This window comes from Chiloscyllium plagiosum, chromosome 4 (genome assembly GCF_004010195.1).
Source record: "Chiloscyllium plagiosum isolate BGI_BamShark_2017 chromosome 4, ASM401019v2, whole genome shotgun sequence".
Lineage (NCBI taxonomy): Eukaryota > Metazoa > Chordata > Chondrichthyes > Orectolobiformes > Hemiscylliidae > Chiloscyllium > Chiloscyllium plagiosum.
This window is the reverse complement of record NC_057713.1, coordinates 29412284-29434183: the sequence shown is the minus strand read 5'-3', so window position 1 is coordinate 29434183 and position 21900 is coordinate 29412284. Positions and strand designations below refer to the sequence as shown.

At 40.4% G+C, this 21900-nt stretch overlaps 2 protein-coding genes across 4 annotated transcripts in view; one reads left to right on the top strand and one right to left on the bottom strand.

Moving 5' to 3' along the window:
• The window catches only part of tg (thyroglobulin), a 354658-nt gene that overhangs the window by 151964 nt on the left and 180794 nt on the right, over positions 1-21900 (top strand). Inside the window, exons 34-39 of the mRNA XM_043687541.1 lie at positions 2325-2489; positions 3915-4031; positions 4221-4440; positions 5012-5105; positions 8117-8276; positions 9141-9337. Of these exons, the coding sequence (XP_043543476.1) occupies positions 2325-2489; positions 3915-4031; positions 4221-4440; positions 5012-5105; positions 8117-8276; positions 9141-9337 (953 nt within the window). The remainder of the gene's footprint in view (positions 1-2324; positions 2490-3914; positions 4032-4220; positions 4441-5011; positions 5106-8116; positions 8277-9140; positions 9338-21900) is intronic.
• The window catches only part of LOC122548915 (src-like-adapter), a 46245-nt gene continuing 37100 nt past the window's right edge, over positions 12756-21900 (bottom strand). For all 3 annotated transcript variants that reach the window (XM_043687883.1, XM_043687885.1, XM_043687884.1), the window contains 4 exons: positions 19910-20013; positions 17792-17941; positions 16385-16508; positions 12756-13400 (listed from right to left, as the gene is read on the bottom strand). In XM_043687883.1, coding sequence (XP_043543818.1) covers positions 13172-13400; positions 16385-16508; positions 17792-17941; positions 19910-20013 — 607 coding nt within the window. In that variant the 3' untranslated portion in view covers positions 12756-13171. The remainder of the gene's footprint in view (positions 13401-16384; positions 16509-17791; positions 17942-19909; positions 20014-21900) is intronic.

The following is a 21900-nucleotide window of genomic DNA, read 5'->3' as shown; positions in this document are numbered from 1 at the left end:
TGGACATGAAAGAGTTTACTGAAAGGTGGAGCACATGCATTAACAATAGCTCTCTATGATGGAAATTCTTTGAATAGAAATCTAACTAATGTTAGATTTGCAGTGACATAATGATAATAACATTGGTGTCACCATGTTAATACTGTGGTGGCATGGGTTTGAATCCTATCAAGGCAGCTGTTGCATGTTAAATTTGAGGATTAAAATTTGGAATTGAAAGCTAGACAGTAATGTTGTCTATGAAATATCATCAATTGTTGTGAAAAAAAACTCACAGGGAAGAAAATCTACTATCCATCCCTGGTTTGGCCTATATGTGATTGCAGATTTTCAATGTGGTTGACTCTTAACGGTTCTCTGAAATGGTCTAGCAAGTCATTCAGTTCAAAAACAATTACAGATAGGCAAGGCATATTGCCCTGGCCAGTGATGCCTACATTCCATGAGAAAGTAAAGACAGGCCTCCAGATGCAATGAAGACTGCCTCAGCATGTACTGGAGCACTGAGCACATCAGTCAGACTCAGTGCGTTCTGCCCATTTGAGGATTCCAGTCAGGCTCCATAGGCTGGGGGCAAATCGGAGGCCTGCTAGCACTGGCAATCTGTGTCTCTCACTGGCAATATCAGCACCCCGTCTGGTCAAAGTTAGAGCGGTTAATTCCATCATTTTGACAGATTCTGTATCATAACTGCCCTTCACTTGTTTTGTTCACTGGAGAACAGTTCTGAACTCCAATCTTTCCACTTAACTGCAACTGACTTCTGATACCTTGAGCAGCACAGTGATTAGCACTGCTGCTTCACAGCACCAGGCATCCTGGTTCAATTCCAGCCTTGGGTGACTGTGTGAAATTTGCATGTTCTCCCCATGACACATTGATTTCCACCAGGTGTTCCAGTTTCCTCCCACCGTCCAAAGATGTGCATGTTAGGTGGAATTGTCATGCTAAATTGCCTTGTAGTGTGCATGGTGGGTCGATGAGTTATGGTTAATGCGGGGATAGTGTGTAGGGGTGGTCTTCGGTGGGTCAGTGCAGACTTGATGAGCTGAATGACCTCTACCTATTTAACTATTCTTTTGAGCTCGTTCTCTGCACCCTGTCCAAATCATTGACATTCTTCTTAAAGGGAGGTACGCATAAGTTTGCTTTATTCATTCATGGGATGTGAGCATTGTTGGCTGGGGCAGCATTTATTGCATTATCCAAGTTGCTCCTTGAGAAGGTGGTGATGAGTTGTCTTCTTGAACCACTGCAGTTCCTTTGGTGGAGGTACACCCACAATTCATTTTGTGTGTTCTAGGATTTTTAACACAGCAATAGCAAAGGAGCAACATATTCTTCCAAGTCAGGCTTTGAGGGGAACTTGCATGTGGCAGTGCTGCAATGTTTCTTCTGCCCATGTCCTTCTCGTTAGAAGTGGTCACAGATTTAGAAGGTGCTTTCTAAGGAGCAGTGGTTCATAACAGTACAAGTATGGCAAAACAAGAGATTTGCAAATATTTAATATGATTTCCTTGTTTTCGTATTCAATACCCAAAGTCAAAATAACACGAAGGACTGCATGTTCACTCCTGAGTTGGGAGCACTGAGTTCTTCAATCAGTATACTTACCTGAGAAGAAGCAGTTCTGACCAGCTCGATATTCATTCCAGGAGGGTGACACATTGCATGTTTAGTGTGGAGTCATGCACACTGCCCCTGGACACAGTGCTGAGGAAGCAATACTGAGCATTATGTGGTTGCTCCGTTTGTGAGAATCACATTTGCTCCCTTTCCCTTCCTGGTGAAAATAGGATCTGTTAGAAATGGGTTAGGGACCTCTGGTTTGGGGCCACGGTGCCATTTTGATTTAGATAGGGAGGTTTCATGACTCCACACAGATCAGGACCAAGTCAAAATCTAGCCCATTGACTCTGAGTGAGGCTGGATGCCAATTATTTTACACTTGTAACCAACAAGGTTTCTTCACAGCTTTGAATCTCTCAAATTTGTGTTGAAAGTGTTTGCTAGTTGGGTTGGAATTATGGTTTTGTGTAGAATCTGGGTTATAATCCCTTTTCTGAACCTTTTAAGATTCCATTTCAAGTGAAGAAATCCTCATTAGAATGTTGAAAGTGTTTGCTAGTTGGGTTGGAATTATGGTTTTGTGTAGAATCTGGGTTATAATCCCTTTTCTGAACCTTTTAAGATTCCATTTCAAGTGAAGAAATCCTCATTAGAATGGGGACGATATGGGTACCATACATCTTATTGTACACAGGAAAGGAGTTGGTTGAAATGTTGGAGCATTCCTGACCTGTTTCTGCCTCTTTCCTGCACAGCATGTGTTTCCAGCCACACTTGTGTTACAGTTTCGCTTCAGCCTCAGCTGTCGGGGGTCAGGTGTCTTTTTTACCCTGACACCCACAACTGCCACCCTGGATTGCAAGGCCATGACTGCCAAATATTACTCAAGGAAGAAGCGGAGGAAGTCTATTATAAGAAAAGTGAGTTCTACCAATAGTGCATTGATTGTGTAATACTTTTCTTCGAGCCATTTTATGTCTTGCTCCCCCACCCCATACACATTCTCCCCTCCTCCCCTTCAATGCACACTGTATGATAGATACAACAGCTCTCTGGGATGTGTTAGTTGACTATTCTTCAGGTATGAGCCTGGATTGTGAGTGTTTTCACACAATGTTGGCCCATGACCACTTAGGAGCAGTAAAACCTTAGAATTATTTTTATTTCTCAACTCAAATGTAGTGAAGCTTGTTGGAACACTCCTCTAGCTATTGCTGACTACAGTTGACCCTAACAAAGTCTGAGGCCTTGATCTCACTACCTGATCTGATTGGTGCAGCAACAAAGATGAAGCTGAAAATGTGTTGCTGGAACAGCGCAGCAGGTCAGGCAGCATCCAGGGAACAGGAGAATCGACGTTTCGGGCATAAGCCTGAAGAAGGGCTTATGCCCGAAACGTCGATTCTCCTGTTCCCTAGATGCTGCCTGACCTGCTGCGCTGTTCCAGCAACACATTTTCAGTTCTGATCTCCAGCATCTGCAGACCTCACTTTCTCCGCAGCAACAAAGATCACAGGTTATAGGAAGAAAAGGCAGGAAAGTGGAGCTGAGGATTATCGTTGAATGGCACAGCATACTTGAAGGCCTGATTCTGCTCCTAGGTCTTCTGGCCTTCTAGTTTAACAGTATTCACACGGGTATCAGCATCACCACAAATCCATGTCAGAAAGGTCTAGTAAGAAAAAATAATGACAAACCAAATGCAAGGATGTAAACTATCTGAGCAAGTCATGATTTGGAGATGCCGGTGTTGGACTGGGGTGGACAAAGTTAAAAATCACACAACACCAGGTTATAGTCCAACAAGTTTAATTGGAAGCACACTAGCTTTCGGAGCGACGTTCCTTCATCAGGTGATTGCTTCATCAGGTAATTGTCAATCATCTGATGAAGGAGCGTCGCTCGAAAGCTAGTGCTTCCAATTAAACCTGCTGGACTATAACCTGGTGTTGTGTGATTTTTATCTGAGCAACTCAGTGAAAACAAAATTTTGACAAGCCACAGAAAATGAATTTCACCCTAACAACTCACAGAAGCACTCATATGACCGACAACCATGATCTCTTGTTCTGGATTAGCCCAGAGGCTAATGTCTGCGCAGTATGTCTACTTTATCAATCATATTTACCATCTGTATGCCTCAATTAGATCTCCTTTAATCTTTCTATATTCTGATGAGTATAAACCTAAAGGGCTCAATCTTTCTCATAAGACAGAACTTTCATGTCTGGAATTCACCCAGCAAATTGGTGCAGTGGATATATGCTTTTGTCTTGGAATTCATTATTTACAAGCTTAACAAATAAAATTCTTCAAGCAAAATCTTTATTTTAATGTTTTCTCAGCTATTGGAGGGTCGTGTACTGGTCGTTGTGGGTTGTACCAACCTGATGAGGTTTGCCAGTGTAACTTGAAATGTGAAGATTATGCAGATTGCTGTCCTGACATTCATACCTGCTCTGGTGAGTATGTAAACTTCACTGGAGTTTCTTGCAAACAACCACTGCAATGAGAAATAGGGTCAAACCTACCTCGAGTTGACTGTAATGTAGCCAATGAAGCGTATGGCCTTGACAATCCGGGAAGCTTTTCATTTCATTCCACCTTGTCATCTATTCTAATAGATTGTTTGTTTTTCTTTTCCAATTCAGACCCTTCCTTATCAGAATCCCAGCCCCAGTTAACATCAATTTTCCTTCCGGGTCATGGAATCTTGTTTGGATCTAGTCAGGTGACCCAGGTGGGTGTGGAATCGAAGACTGTGAACCGTTTCTTAGGTGTCCCATATGCAGCTGCTCCTACTGGTAAAAGCCGATTCAAGGCCCCAGCAGCCTTTAATTGGACTGGAGAATGGAATGCGACTTTCTACAGGTGAGTGTGGCCTTCACTGTTGGGTAGTATTTAGTTCTTGCACTTACCTTGATTCCTGCTCCGCCATCAGTAATATGTAAGTAATATAATGCCCCGCTCTGATCGTTTTGACTTTGAGAGGTTACAGAGATAAGCATCAAATGTTTAAATTAACGGGTAAAGGTCAGAAACGTTGGGCATGTTTTTAAATTTAGTAATGTGAGGTGACCTAATTGAAGAATTCGTGGATTTTAAAAGAGATTGACTAAAGTTGAACCAGTCATATATTATTTAAAAATTAGAAAAATAGGTATGAAGAAATATGTCTGGCAGAATAACTTCATTCAAAAGATAAAATAAATGTGGAATATGTTGCAAAAGTAATCCCTCAAAGTAAGTAATATTAATACCAAATGTAGCTGTTTATCTAAGCAACAGACAATTGAATTGTATACTTGACAACCTGCTGCAAAGACAAAGCCAGGTAAACATACATTAAAAAACTAATTTGATGTCAACCAATTTTCACCATTAAAACTAGCCCCAGAGAGTTTGAACATGTATTTAACTTCCACAATCTCTTTTGTTTTAGGCCTAGCTGTCTACAGCCAGGAGATGCAAAGGCCATCTACTCCACTGTAGATGAAGACTGTCTCTATCTAAATATATTCGTTCCCAAGAGCATTGTGAGTTGTGGTACCTATATTACAAGAAACCTCAGGGTTTTTCTGTTGGTATTCTATGGTGTGTAATGGAGGGATGATGATCTGTGCTTGCATACTAAATTACCGAAACACCATCTTTTCTCCTCTGGACAGGAGGATATATCAGTGTTCTCTTGTCTTTGTTCACTTATACCCTTTAGCCAGTGGCAGAGTGATGTTTTAGATGCCGATGGTCAGGGTTGACTGAGGGGAAATATCAATGCACTTTGTTCACTTTTGAAATGTGGGCATCGCTGGTAAAGTGAGCACATGTTATTTGTTCCAGCTGCCGTGAGAAGTTGATGGGACAAAAAGACCTTTTTGATACTTTGATGCTTTGGTTCAGTCTACTGTAACTACTGACTTATCAGACCACTTCAAAGAGATTGGACAATTGCAGGAGAATCACAGGATAATGGAATATTTCATAGGAGACATAAAGTGTAATTTTTAAAATTCCTTCGACTTAAAATGATTATTCTGTTACTTTTTCCATTTTATCATGCAGGACCACAATCTAGGATCACATATCTGTGAGAATCGTTTTTGATGAAACCTTTGTTAACTGTTCATCTGAAATTCTGCTCTTGACCATTCTGCCCTTGGAAATTAACAGCATCTTTCCAATTCTCTTTCCTCACCAAGTACATAATGTATTATTTTCTCCCAAATCATATCTATTATTTCCACATCTCAATGGGCTGAATCTTACTTTTTTTTTGTTGGGATAATGTTGAGTTTTTTTGGAAGGATTCTCACCATGAGGCACAGTGAGATTTCTCACCATATCTTACCAATCTATCTCATTAACTGCCCATCCTGTCCCAAGATGTCCCTCACATATGGCAGACTATGTGATAACAAGGTCTAGTATGTGAGGTTGGGAGCTAGGAAAGCTCAGACCCTAAAATTTGATTTTGAATCCAGAGTGCGACAGGGTCCCCAAGTGGAAAATGTGCTGTTATTCTTCTTGCCCTAGTTTCTAACTTCACACTCCAGGCCTTGTTATCATAGTCTGCCATTACACATTATCTATTGTCAATCATAACAGTCTCCATTAACAGCTATTCACTCTCCCAGCCAGATGGTTATCAACTCCTTTGTCTGTCCAACTGTCTCCTCTTTCTTTGGATTCTAACCCCATCTACCTTTTACTCCTTCCAATCCCTCCAGCCTATCTTCTGCATATAAATTGACATATTCCTCGCTACCATCAGTTCTGAAGAAGGGTCACTGGATCCAAAATGTTTACTCTGATTTCTTTTCACAGATGCTAAACTTTTTGTTTCTGATTTACAGCATCTGCAGTTCTTTCAGTTTTTATTTACCATTAATTGCGTAAGTTAGTTGGGCCATTAATGTGGCATTTATCAAACAATAATCTCCTTCAACTGGCAATTCACCACTACCTGGTAAGAAGCTCACCACATCACTCAGTTTAAATATAAAAATTGGAGTACCATACTCCTAACATGAAGATCGGTCTCTTTGGACTTCTCATCACAAATCTCATTGTAGCCGATGTTGCTCAGACTCTGATAAGATTCTGACTTAAGACTGTCCAATCAATTTTATTTCCTGCCACAACAGTGGAATGGTCTTAATCAAGAACTAAATTATTAAGGTCATGTTTTGTGATGCATTATCTCTCCTTGTCTTCTTCAATCTCTGTGATGCCTTTGATATGGTCAACTGCAAAAACCTTTCCAATTCCTCTGCTTTATTATTCAACTGCATAGCTTTGCTCCCACTGGAGTTAACACATTAAATTCTAGCGAAAGTATCTTCAGTTCAGGCTTTCCTTCAATTCTACGCTTGATTATTTCGAGAGTCTCACAAAGGTCTAATCTTACTTCTGTACTTCTGTACCTTTGCTCATCTATAGGCATGTAGCATGAAGGAGGCTGGGAAAAGTACATCGAATGAAAACAAAATGAGTAGGACACAGTCTCCTAGTAACTTGCACAATTGTCCTGTGGATGACCCTCAGGATAAAGTATGTTTTGGAAGGATTTGACAGGGACATGAGGACACTTTAAATTGGAAAGCTTATTGGATTCAAAGGCCACATGACAGGATAGGACACCATCATAGGTCAAAAATCAAACCCTTTATCTGTCTAGAATGTTTCCAAAGGGCAGAGTGTCAATGAGGAAGAACACAGGCTGACAGTGCATATTCATATTCTCAGCTGCAAGTCTACACAGTCTTAGTTGAGTAAACTTCCAAACTCCTTGGGAGTCACAATATCTGTATTTGAACAACTTCTTGTAGCTATATTTTATTAATTTACAATGCTAAGATGCCCACATTCTGAGCATAATTCTTCCATATTAGACATAGAACTGTGTGGATTTTTCAACCACAATGGTTCCTAAACAGAGTGCTTTAATTTTCGACTTATACATTTGCAAGACTACAATTGCCCACAAATGAATGTGAAGTGACTAATAGTTGCCTAAAAAACAAGGAAGATAATGGATTTCTCTGAATCTAAATAAAAGAAGACATTCACACGAAGAACACTAGGTACTGAGAACTATGAGCATTTATGAAACCTCCTTTTTCACAGCTTATGTAGTGGGCAAAAATGAAAGATGTCCTATCCTGTCATGTGGTTAGCACCGCTGCCTCACAGCGCCAGAGACCCGGGTTCAATTCCCGCCTCGGGCAACTGTCTGCGTGGAGTTTGCACAATCTCTCGTGTCTGTGTGGGTTTCCTCCGGGTGCTCTGGTTTCCTCCCACTGTCCAAAAATGTGCAGGTTAGGTGAATTGGCCATGCTAAATTGCCCATAGTGTTAGGTGAAGGGTAAATGGTCTGGGTGGGTTGCTCTTCGGAGGGTCGGTGTGGACTTGTTGGACTGAAGGGCCTGTTTCCACACTGTAAGTAAGTAATCTGTAAGTAAGTAATCTAATCTAACCTATTGACTAAATGAGACTATGGCTATGATATAAAGACATATTATTAATCCTGAACTTTGATGTATAACAGGCTAGAAACAATTCTGTGCTGGTCTTCTTCCACAACGCGGCTGTAGATTATAAAGGAGAAAGACAGACAAACATTGATGGATCCTACCTGGCATCTATTGGAAACATCCTGGTTGTGACAGTAAACTATAGAGTTGGAGTATTTGGATTCCTGAGTGATGGTACGTTCATTGTGATCTTGTTTCTTTTTAGAGCCTGGGTGGAGTACCTTTTCATCAGTGAATATTATTGTCATCGTGGTCTGAAAACTGGAGAAATTTCATCCTGTCAGGTTTCTTTATTCCAGTGCTAACTTAATGGCACATGTAATGGCTCATGGTACTCATCTTGGGGTACAAGTATTTGTGAAAATTCACCTGAAGTCCCCACAATTTACAGTCCTCCAGAAACTAATATTGAATATGAATGAGTGTGTGCATTTGCTTGTGTGCATATGTGTGCACTTCATCCGAGGGCAATCACATGGTTAAAAACTGCTAACACACAAGGCATCAGTGTATTGGAATATAAGACATTTAATATGAAAATGTTCCAAAGGCTGAGGGGTGACACTAGTCTCAAGAAGCAAATAATGGGATAGGTGATGAACAGTTTAGTCAAAGGAATTGCTTACAAGAGAAGCATTAGAGGAGGAGAGAGAGATGGAGAGGTTGAGAGCAGTAAGAAGAAAACTTAGACATCCAATGGCATGGTTGGTAATGGTAGAATAATGAAAATCAGAGATGCACAAACCCAGGCTTAGAGGAGACCAGGAATGTTGAAGGGTGGAGGAGGTTACGGAGATAGGGAGAAAATGATGATGAGAATTTAATAATTGCAATCTTGATGAATGAGGTAGATTAGGGATTGCATGGGTGGTGTGACTGGATGTGAATAAGGATTTAGGAGTAGAAATTTGCATGAGCAGAGTGTTATGGAGTGTGAGAGATTGGAGGCTGCTATTCGAAGTGACCTTCCATTGGAATTACACATCTGTATCATGGGAGTAAAAGGATTTAGATTAAGAGGTTTCTTTTGCTTTATAGACACTGATGCAATGACTGGCAACTGGGGTTTGTTGGATCAGATGGCTGCTTTACAATGGCTGCAGAGAAATATTGGTTACTTTGGAGGATCATCATCTCAAATCACTATTGCTGCAGACCGCAGTGGAGCTGACATCACCAGCATGAACCTTATGAGGATATCTTACAGCAGACTTTTTAAAAGAGCCATACTATTGGTAAGAGATAATCATATTGAACTTATGAGGAAACAGGCAATTATGCATGACTTAATATGTGGGAACAAGAAATAACTCTTGTGAGCTTGATACACAAGGCCTCAGTTTGGGAAAGTCACTATAGCTGGAATTTGGGAAAATCTCAAGGCTAGTAATTTCCTCAGGACTTTTTCCTGCCTGATTTGCAAGTGAATCCCTATCGTTATCAAACACAGACAGCTTCCATCATATTCCAACAGAGCTATAGCAGCTGAATGAGTATGGTGCAAAGGAAATGGTTCTCTCTCATTTCTTTTCAGCTGCAACAAACTTCCTGCACAGCTGTCTAGCTGTGTTTTTATTGCCATTTGGCTTCAAGCATGTTGTTGTGATGCAGCATTTTTGAATATGATAGATTTTTTTCAAGCTCACTCCGACACAACTCTCCACCTTCTTCCCAGTTGTGGTCATGCCACTCTGGGCAGGAACCAAATTTTTCTGAACAATGTCCAATTGTGTAAGGGAGGGCACTGCTTCTTTTTAGTTTGGCTGCATTGACTAAGAACCAGTGTTAAGCTCCATTTACTCTCTTAACAGCATGTCTTGTAGGACTCATGCCAGTTAGAAGGTTAGGAGGGAGAACTGGGAAAAATTTAAATGTATATATATTAAGTTGCAATTTGCTGTAGAAGCATTCCAGTAGAAGCATTAAAATAACCCCAGTTACCCCACATACAAGGAAGAATAAAGATACAAGAATTGTTGGGGACAAGAGAGTAAGGTTAAATGAATTATTTTTGAGTTATATAATCCTGTAGTCTTCCAAAATGTGTGTAATTATGGATTATTCATCTTTAATACAAACTAATACAAGATACAATTGTACCTTGATGAGCAGTGTGATGTAAATTGTTGTTACAGTATGTATTTTATATATTGAGATGAATTTGGCTATTAACTCATTTTCAATGGATAAGCAGGAACTCAGTAAAACTGGAGAAATAAGCACCACGACTGGTAGCGTTTGGGGTTAATAAACATTCTTGCACCCAGGTTTAATAATTTAAAAATACATTGTAGCTTTAGATTAAACCTTAAGGGTCCTACAAAGATAAAGACCTGAAAAGTGTTTTGACATTCCAACATTGGCAGCTGGATTTCTGAAGATGCCGATTGGATTTGGAGGGATGGTGATGAGGATGATGCTTCACTGCATTCTGAAGGATAATGCTGGCAATGCTGACTTTATAAATAGCAGGTTTACCTTGAAGGTGTGAGTTAAGACTCAAATCTCTGAAAGATTTAGAGGTTATTGTTAGGATTTTCCTCTTGGTTGTAATTGGGGCTTCAGAATGCCTTACTGTCAAGTCCAACTGATATTTGGTGGGCTGCAGGTGGTGTTTCCATGCTGTCCTCCACACACTTGAGGGTGGAGCACTCTCCCTCGCTGTTATTATGTTTGATTTCTGAGTTCCCATGCTTCTTCCTGGCTAGTTGACAAGTGGTCCTTTGAAACCACTGCAAACAATAGCAATTGTCTAACTTCAGTGACATGATGGGCTTCTGTCTGATGTTGATTGAATGTTCAATGCAGATGTAACCATTTGTAAATTGTTTCTTGTTTAGAGGTAGAGACTAACAGAGGTGAGTTTCTGAGAGAGACGCTAAAATTACTAAAAGACCATTTCCTCAAAGAAAATATAAACATTGCCATAAATTGGCTCTGTTTTTTGTTAGAGCAAAGACCTTTCATGAGTAGGCTTGTCCCCTGTCTTCAACTATTCCAGTCCATGACTCAAAATATCTGAGTGATTGGGGCAATGGTAGTAATGCCACTATGCCAGTCAGGTTCAAATCCAACAATAACAGCTGATGGAATTTACATTTAATGAATAAAATTTGGCACTGAAAGCTCATAGTGACCACGAATCTCCCATCAATTGTTATAAAACTCTACCTGGTTCATTAATGTAGTTCAGGGAAGGAAATCCGCTGTTGTTAGTGGTCTGGCTTTGTTTTAAAAAATTCTCAAGGTCAGGTTCGTAGGAGAGTAGTCTGACACAGAACAAACGACCAAGAGGCGAGTCTGCTAGAATATGAGCATTTTATTCCCCGCAGCGTCGCCACAACCAGGTCTCATACTTACAACGGGTCTGGCTTATACTCACTCTACATGTTACCGGAACTGGGAGCCGTCAGTTCTCGTAGAGCGGTTGCCAACAACCCACGCTCGGCGGTTAAACGCAACCCCGGAGCAGACTCACCGAACTGGAGACTTTTCCAGCTGATATACTCTTTTCCAGATATAAACATTCATGTGAACAGCAGAGCAAGGCTAAAAAACACATTCCATTCTGGTTACATACAGATAAGAAGATTCACACGGGGAGGTGTGTAATAAGATTCACACGGGACTAAGCAACACCTCCATTCCGGTTAGATTCACACATGTATTGGGACATAATTTTAACCCTTTCACCACAGGCCTAGAGATCACTATAGACACAGAGATGTGGTGGACTCAGAACTGTCCACTGAAATGTCCTAGCATTCTGTTCAAGGGTATAGAAATGAGCAACAAATGCTGGCATCTGCAAACCATCAAAGGAAGTTTTTTTTATCGTGGATAAAAGCAAATTACTGCGGATGCTAGAATCTGAAACCAAAAGAGAAAATGCTGGAAAATCTCAGCAGGTCTGGCAGCATCTGTAAGGAGAGAAAAGAGCTGATGATTCGAGTCTAACTGCCCCTTTGTCAAAGCTAAAAAAAGGAGCAATAGGGAGGTATATATACTAGGCTGAGAGAAGGTGGGTCATGGCTCCAGAAACAAAGGTAGCAATAAAGAGGTGATAATGACAGTGCATAGAGAGATTAAAGGGAAATGCTTGCAGCCATTATACCCCAGCAATTTGGAATATATCCTGACCAGCATAATTTTCAATAACTTCAACTCTTCTGCCGAAATAGATTAAATCTTCTGAAGAAATACATGTTTCTTTTAGGAAACTTTTAGCCCTGTCTTGATAACCCCTTTTAGCATCTCAGTGTCACATTTTGTTTGATAATTACTCTTGTAAAGCCCCACGGTTTATTCTTAGTATAAATACCTCCCTATTTCTCCCTTTCTTTAGCTTCGACAAAGGGTCGGTCAGACTCGAAACGTCAGCTCTTTTCTCTCCTTACAGATGCTGCCAGACCTGCTGAGATTTTCCAGCATTTTCTCTTTTGTTTTTTTTTAATCGTGCTTTGGAAATAATATGAGTGCCTGATCTAATTTTAGGGCAGCTAGGCAAACAGACTGCAACTTTCTAGTCCTGCAATGATATCATCCTGGATGAGGAACATCCAGGGCTCTGTATGCAGTCAGAAATGTGGAATGTTTTAACTACTGAATGAGTAATACAAATACACAAGTAAAAAAAAGATGCAAGACCAAAGATTTCAGCACAAAGTAATCACTTCATTTCCACCCTTTGAGTACAGACCCCTCATCAAATACGAATGCAAAGTAAAACAAAAGTACACCATTGTGTGATTTAAATATATATATATACACAAAGCAATAATTTCAGGCTGGTATGATGAGGGGTGAAGTACAAATACTTGTATCATGTGTGATCAGTAATGCATGCACTCAAATAGAAGGATTCCAGATTCCGGTAAATAAAACTGCTCAAAAAAGTCTGACAATATGTTACAGATTTTGCAAGGAAGAGTAAGCCATCAGTGAATAGACATGGAGAGCAGCTTTCTCCCCTGATTGCCAGTGTTTGATTTGCAATGGCACAGTAAGAGTCATTAGCACGATAGTTATTAACAAGCTAAAGTACAAGTATGCCACTGTAGAGCACACCCTTATTCAAAGTCATCCTCATATGGATCTCTCAGTGTTGTTGTGAGGAGGCAGCTGTGTCTGTTCTGAATGCTGGATTTGATGGATGGGAACCATTTCTTCTTGCTACTGTCACTGATTGAATCATCATCGATTTGTGACAAAGTCATATAGGACGCGATACTGTGCCGCAGTCCATAACTGACGAAGGCTTCATCTCGAGACGTTGAGTTGGTGCTCAACAGTTCAGCCCTGGGGATCAAACCATAAGAAAAATGAGTCAATCCCTTCTTCAGGAACCAATAAATCAATCATTACTTCCTGTCCATAACCCAAATAACCCAAATATTACTCAATTGTATTATTCAGAAACAGCTTGTGCCTGATACAGTAAGAATAAACCGTGGGGCTTTACAAGAGTAATTATCAAACAAAATGTGACACTGAGATGCTAAAAGGGGTTATCAAGACAGGGCTAAAAGTTTCCTAAAAGAAACATGTATTTCTTCAGAAGATTTAATCTATTTTGGCAGAAGAGTTGAAGTTATTGAAAATTATGCTGGTCAGGATATATTCCAAATTGCTGGGGTATAATGGCTGCAAGCATTTCCACTAAAAGTGGCAAGATATTTATAAACTAAACATCACAAGATGACTGTAGAAACTGCTACTGATGAAGGGAGAAGAGAGAGAAAGCTGCACAATAGATCAAACTTGCTCGCCTTCAATTACGGTTCTTCCTTTCCTTCATTGATGGAAGTTGGAAGTTACATAGAAGCCATATAGATGGATTACATGAGTGGGGAAAACTGTATCTGGTGGAGTTCATTGTGGGGAAGTGTGAGACAATCTACTTGGCAAATCAGACTATTTCTTAATGGTGAGGGATTAGCAACTGTGGAAAAGAGAAGTATTCATGTCAAGAATGCATCCATATCAAAGTTAATGCGCAGGTACAAAAAAAATTGAAAAAGACTGATGAAATGTGGATTGAGGATGTTCTCTTCAGTGAACTTGTAGTCAAATGAAAGAAGAAATCTGAGTGCTCAGAACTGATGTGCTGGAGTATATATGTGATAAAATACCAACATTTGACAATAGACAATAGACAATAGGTGCAGGAGTAGGCCATTCTGCCCTTCGAGCCTGCACCATCATTCAATATGATTATCCTTAATCAGTATCCTGTTCCTGCCTTATCTCCATAACCCTTGATTCCACTATCCTTGAGAGCTCCATCCAACTCTTTCTTAAATGAATCCAGAGACTGGGCCTCCACTGCCCTCTGGGGCAGAGCATTCCACACAGCCACCACTCTCTGGGTGAAGAAGTTTCTCCTCATCTCTGTCCTAAATGGTCTACCCCGTATTTTTAAGCTGTGTCCTCTGGTTCGGCACTCACCCATCAGCGGAAACATGTTTCCTGCCTCCAGAGTATCCAATCCTTTAATAATCTTATGTCTCAATCAAATCCCCTCTCAGTCTTCTAAACTCAAGGGTATACAAGCCCAGTCGCTCCAGTCTTTCAGTGTAAGGTAATCCCGCCATTCCAGGAATTGACCTCGTGAACCTACGCTGCACTCCCTCAATAGCCAGAATGTCTTTCCTCAAATTTGGAGACCAGAACTGCACACAGTACTCCAGGTGTGGTCTCACCAGGGCCCTGTACAGCTGCTTCTATACTCAATCCCTCTTGTTATGAAGGCCAGCATGCTATTAGCCTTCTTCACTACCTGCTGTACCTGCATGCTTACCTTCATTAACTGGTGTACAAGAACACCCAGATCTCTTTGTACTGCCCCTTTACCTAAATTGATTCCATTTAGGTAGTAATCTGCCTTCTTGTTCTTGCCACCAAAGTGGATAACCATGCATTTATCCACATTAAACTGCAACTACCATGCATCTGAACACTTACCTAACCTGTCCAGGTCACCCTGTAATCTCCGAACATCCTCCTCACATTTCACCCTGCCACCCAGCTTAGTATCATCAGCAAATTTTCTAATGTTATTACTAATACCATCTTCTATATCATTAATATATATTGTAAAAAGCTGCGGTCCCAGCACGGATCCCTGCGGTACCCCACTTGTCACTGCCTGCCATTACGAAAGGGAGCCATTTATCACTACTCTTTGTTTCCTGCCAGCCAACCAACTTTCAATCCAAGTTAGTACTTTGCCCCCCAATACCATGCACCCTAATTTGCTCACTAACCTCCTATCTGGGACTTTATCAAAAGCTTTCTGAAGGTCCAGGTACACTACATCTACTGGATCTCCCTCGTCCATCTTCAGAGTTACATCCTCAAAAAATTCCAGAAGATTAGTCAAGTATGATTTCCCCTTCATAAATCCATGCTGACTCTGACCTACCCTGTTACTACTATCCAGATGTGACATAATTTCATCCTTTATAATAGACTCCAGCAACTTTCCCACCACTGAGGTCAGACTAACTGGTCTGTAATTTCCTGCTTTCTCTCTCCCACCTTTCTTAAAAAGTGGCACCACATTAGCCACCCTCCAATCCGCAGGAACTGATCCCGAATCTATCAGACTCTGGAAAATAATCACCAACGCATCCACGATTTCACAAGCCACCTCCTTCAGTACCCTGGGATGTAGACCATCAGGCCCCGGGAACTTATCAGCCTTCAGACCTAACAGTCTCTCCAACACCAATTCCTGGCAAATATAAATTCCCTTAAGTTCAGGTCCTTCAGCCACTGTTACCTCTGGGAGATTGCTTGTGTCTTCCCCAGTGAACACAGATCTGAAGTACCAATTCAACTCTTCTGCCATTGCTTTGCTCCCCGTAATATATTCCCCTGTTTCTGTCTTCAAGGGCCCAATTTTAGTCTTAACCATTTTTTTGCCTTTCACATATCTAAAAAAGCTTTTACTATCCTCCTTTATATTTTTGGCCAGTTTACCTTCGTATCTCATTTTTTTTCTGCGTATTTCCTTCTTAGTAATCCTTTGTTGTTCTTTAAAAGCTTCCCAGTCCTCCGTTTTCCCACTTATCTTTGCTATGTTATACTTTTTCTCTTTTAACTTTATATGTTTCTTAACATCCCTCGCAGCCACTTTGATTTCAGGCAACCTTTTTTCAGAATGGAACAAATGCAGTTAATGTAGTGATCATTGCTGGAATAGTGTTTGGCTGAATGGTTATCTGAGATTTGTGGATTTCTGCTGAAGAAATTTTCTGTGATATGTTTTGTCCAATTACCTTTTCACGTTTTTCCAATTGAATTGGTTGCGACGTAGGATGACAGGCTGTTCAGAAGACGTTTCAGTGCCAAGCTCAGCCAGGCAAGGATGGGTCAGCAAACAGCACAGACCATCTGCTACCTCTGAAACAAGCAAGATTTGCTACATTAGCTCTGCACTGCCTGTTATTAATAATTTTAATGCAAACTTAGACCAGGCTAATAAATAATCAGACAATAAAAATTCATATCAGGACTCATGTTTCAAACCCAAAATAAGTTGGCTTCAAAAGGTCCTTATTCTCTAAATGTAGACCAAGTGGATGAGAAGCCTTGGTTTCTGCTCCTGACTCTCCCGGGTCAATATGAGATAATCTCACCTTTAGAGGGCACTGCATGTGCATAGTGAGAACTTACTGAGAAAACACAAGGCTAGCAAATTATAATCAGCTACCACCTTGGATTTGGAAGTTGCCTTTTAGTTTTTTAATGAATTGTCCTATATCATGAATCTTGTATGACTTTCTACCCAAGCAGTGTTCTGGTGTTTGGGACAATATTCTACCTTAAGCTTAATGGTATTTCTGATTCACTTACATTCAGATTGTTAGGCAGAAGGAAGGCGGAACCCACAGAGGTTCCTGATCTCGGTAAGCGCCTTGCTTGGAACTACCTCATCGACTTGTAAAGTCATAGGCATTTACAGCACAGGACAGATCCTATAGTCCAACTCATCCATGTCGACTAGTCATCCCAATCTAACTTGGTCCCATTTGCCAGCATTTTGCCCATATCCCTTTAAACCCTTTCTATTCATAAACCCATCCAAGTGGCTTTTAAACATTGCAATTGTACCCACCTCCACCACTTCCTCTGGCAGCTCGTTCCATACATACATCAACCTCTTCATGAAAATGTTAGCCCTCAGGTCCTTTTTAAATCTTTCCCCTTTTATCTTTAACCTATGCCCTCTAGTTTTGCATTCTCCCATCCTCAAAAAGAGGCCACCCTCTGATATCACAGAAGATGTCAGGGAAAGAGAAGGGTTTGAGCCTTGTGCAAGTTGACAGTCAACAATCTGGTGTGAATGAGTCCCACTTATGACTCTTCTATTTTCACTGATCTAAACATCTCCCTGTTCTCAATGTGCCCTGAATAATTGGCAATATTCACAGATTTGTGGAGCTCATGCCTTGAAAGTAAAAAAGTATAACTCTTGAATTTTGCCATTTAATCATTGGACTTTTATATAACAGTTACCAAAAAAAAAGTATTAAAATGGAAAAGATGTTAATGTTTAGCCTGAATTTAAAAGATGGTCATGGGTAATTTTGGGCTAACCCACCTCTGCCTTGCAGTGAAGCCAATTTCAAAATTGTATCTCGAGACATTTTGGAAGATGTAATGGAGGTTATTGTGATACTAACCGCAATAATGATTGACCAGATCTTCTAAACACTGGAAGGTGAGACGTTCTTGGATGTAATACCATTTATTAGGCAAACGGAAGATCCGATAGTGCTTCACTAGTTTCTGGGATATATCACTGTAGCACCTGACAGATAGGCAATATGTACCTGAAAAACATACACACAAACACTAAATCATTTGCAAGGCATGTAGTTCTGCTTAAATTATGTTAAGTGTAAAGGCACATTGACACTTGTAAATGATAGGTGAGATTTAAGAATTCATGCACAGATAGACAGTAAAACTTTAGGTTCTTTCTTAGCTGGTGTATGCACTCTTAACAAGGGAAGAGAGGAAACCATTTGACAAGGTATTGCTGACAAAAGATGCTGAGAGATGGTTCTACACTTGTTGAGAATTTTAGTGTTTTTTCTCTTCTTGTCTTCTAAAGGCTAAGTTAAGAAGTGATTAATACTTTATCAAGTAACCATTCATTGTAAGTAAGCCTGACTATTAAGGTCCTCAATTTCTGCAGAGTCTATTAAATGATCACTTCCATCTGGAACATATGGGCAACAGATACATGGGAACACCACCACCTATAAGTTCCCATTCAAACCCAGTGGCCATCCTGATTTGGAAATATATCACAATTCCTTTAGAGTTACAAGGTCAAAATCCTGGAATTATCTCCCTAATAGTATATGAAAGAATAGAATCCCTAAAGTGTGGAAGCAGGCTATTCAGCTCATCAAGTCCACACTAATCCTCCAAACAGCATCTCACCCAGATCCATCCCCATACCCTAACACACTCTGCACTTCCCATGGCTAATCCACCTAGCCTGCATATCCTTGGACACTATGGGCAATTTAGCATGGCCAATCCACCTAACGTGCACATCTTTGGACTGTGGGAGGAAACCAGAGCACTCTGAGGAAACATGGGGCGAATATACAAACTCAACACACAGTCACCCGAGGGTGGAATCAAACATGGGTGCCTGCCACTGTGATGCAGCAGTGCTAACCACCATGCCACCATGTCTCCCCTAGGTGTAGGTAACCAACATAAAATAAATTGCAGCTGTTCAACTCACCACCATCTCCTCCAGGGCAATTAGGGATGGGCAATAAATGCTGGCCCATCAAATCCCATGAATGAATAAAAACAATATTGTAGCATTGTTGGTAATGCTAGGAGGAGGATTAATATTTGTAATCTCCATTGCTTAAAAAAAATGTGGTTTTCCTAATGACCATACCAAACAGATTTGTATGTAAATGCGGGAATTAGATATAGAAAATAATCTATAGTATGCTCTACATTATCAAAATAAGTCTGCAGATACATAAAAATGGCTTTTGATTTACTTTACAGTGCAGATATGTAGTGATTGCAACCAGGTGGATCTCATTGACTATGTGATCCTTGATTGAGGTGGTTAACTGGGGCCAATTAGGAAACCTTGGCTGACTAATATAAACAGGGAATTTAGATTCGAACACGCCTTGGCGTGCCCATTTGCCACCGGGCGGTGGGGAATCCCCAGTGGAGGGCTCTCTACGCGGGAGTCCTCCCCCTTTCTCTCGGGGATCTAAGAAAAAGAAAAAAAAAGATAAACAGGGAATTTAGCATCTCCTCAGTTTAGGGGATTGACTCCAAGCTGGCTGGGCATAGCCAGTGTACTGTGAACAAACAAACAAACAAACAAACAGTGACTTGGTGGTGGGATACTGGCCCCTGAGCAGTTATTTCAAGATATCGTCCTTCTGATGTTGTGCAATGTTCAAAGGTTAGCTCTATATCCATCTGACAGGGAGGATAGGTGTCATCTCAGTTTAATATCTCAGCCAGAAGTCAGCACCTCCTAACAGTGCAGCATTCCCTTTGTACTGGAGTGTCAGGTTTGATCTCTATGCTCAAATCCAGCAGATTGCACAATAAAATTTGTTTCATAAAAAAATTTTGGAAGACATGAAACAGCAAGTCGGAGGGTGGAGTCCAACTGAGTGTATTAACTGGTGAAAAACACTAATGCTGAAACAAAGCTGATTGTGAAATGGCTAAGTTCTTTAAATTTTTAATAATTCATTACATATTCATTATTTGTAATTTAACACGTATGAACTTACCCTTTTGGCTTTCACTTTGCCTTATCAAGAAGGAGCCTAGTCTATTGCCCGAAAGTTGTAGTAACTCTTCAGCCTTCTGTCTCCCAATTCCTTCAAAGAGCCAACTGCGCAAAGAATATACACCAGATTATTTATTTTATAAGTAAGACCAGGAAAGGCTGCATCTTTCAATTATCTTACCCCAACATAAATTGTAATGGATGGATTACCTCAATTACATTACTTTGAGAAACATTCTAATTGTTGATTAGAAAGAATGCGCATTGATTAGCGCACAGAATACATCTTCAAGACATCTTTGAAATGCATTCACTGTCTTAATGAAAGGAAATGCAGCAGTGACTATTCATGAACATGTAGAAACAGAAAAAGTGATAGAAGGTCTGAAGGAGGAATGTTGACCAGGAAGTCTTCAAATTAAACTGTACAACCTGTTCCATTCTTCCTAAAACCTAGGAAGGGCTTAGGTTAATCAATCTTTTGAAAGGCAGGGATTCTAAAATGCAACAGATCATGAGATCAGCTTTAAGTTCTATTTGTTGACAAAAGCTGGGAATATGCTGCTCAACCACTTTTATTTTCCATTAAGTTCAGCAATGTGAATGACCAATGAGACCTAGAGATTCAAAAAAGCAATTCCCTGGAAACAGACGAGGAAAGTTTAAAAGTGTGCAACAGAAATGTCGGGCATGTAAGTATAGACGTAAAGTAGAAATTATAGAAAATATTGAAGACCTAGTTTGCTGGGGCCTGGAGAGTTTGGTTGGGAATGAGGATCAAATGGGAGCAGTACAGTTTTCTGGCTGAGAGAGGTTCTGAGGGAAGAATTCTGATCCAGAAGCTAAGAGTGAATCCACCGAGCCCACACTTTAAGGAAGCTGCTCGGGTCCCTGATACTTAGGAAACCTGTCTAATGGCAGAAAGAAATAAGGCTTGCAGCCTCACTACCATGTTTCAAGTTCCATCATGCATCCTTGGATTGGGGCGATCAACGAGCCTTCTACTGATTTGCTGAGCCCTTCTAATATTGTCATGAATTGTGAAAAGAAATGGTTGTAGAATTTTTAGTAGATAAAGAGTGGAGCTGGAAGAAGCATAACAAATCAAGCAGCATTAGAGAAGTGGTGGTGGTGGTGGTGTTAAGCTATTTTAGAAGTTGCCACCATCTTGTAAAGGATTTGTAGGTGATTTACTGGAATTATACTCTGGATAAGAGATCAAGCAGCTATGTGGAGACATTATAGAAACTAGGATTGTTCTCAGCAGAACAGAAGGTTAAAGGGAGATTTGATAGAGGTGTTCAAAATAATGACAGGTTAAAAATATTAAAGTTGAGAACTGTTGCTACTCTTTAGAATACTTCACAAAATGAATCATTATAATCAATTTTTTTTATAAATTACTAAAATATATTGGCATATAGTTGCACTGTGCTATCAGTGTTTGATATTTCAGTTATAATCCTATAGATCTAGATAATGAGAATTGGCAGGGTATATGAAATGCAGCCACATCCCAGCCAGGCTTGAATAATCCATCCTCACCAAGTGTTCACATTTAATACAGTGTCTGCTACGGGATACTATTCAAGAGAAGAAACTGAGATTTTTCTCCTTCCATAAGTCCAAAGATGCTGACCCCAGTTTTAGCATCCTGATCATGATCAATTTATTCACCACAGACCATAAAATCTGCCTGCATCTTCTGTGAAAGTAGTTTTAAGCCATGAGTTGAAAGTGGCACCAGATAACGAGGTGCATCTACTTGAGTGACTGTAAATCTGAGTCACCTTCGTGGCCTTATTATTCTTAACTTTAGTCACCTCTTCCAAGCTGACAGCCTCCCACTCTCCTGCCAGTTTTCCATTCTCATCTAATTTGTGCCTTTGATATTCTCAATTTTTATTGTTTTACCATTGAGGAGAAAGTGAGGTCTGCAGATGCTGGAGATCAGAGCTGAAAATGTGTTGCTGGAAAAGCGCAGCAGGTCAG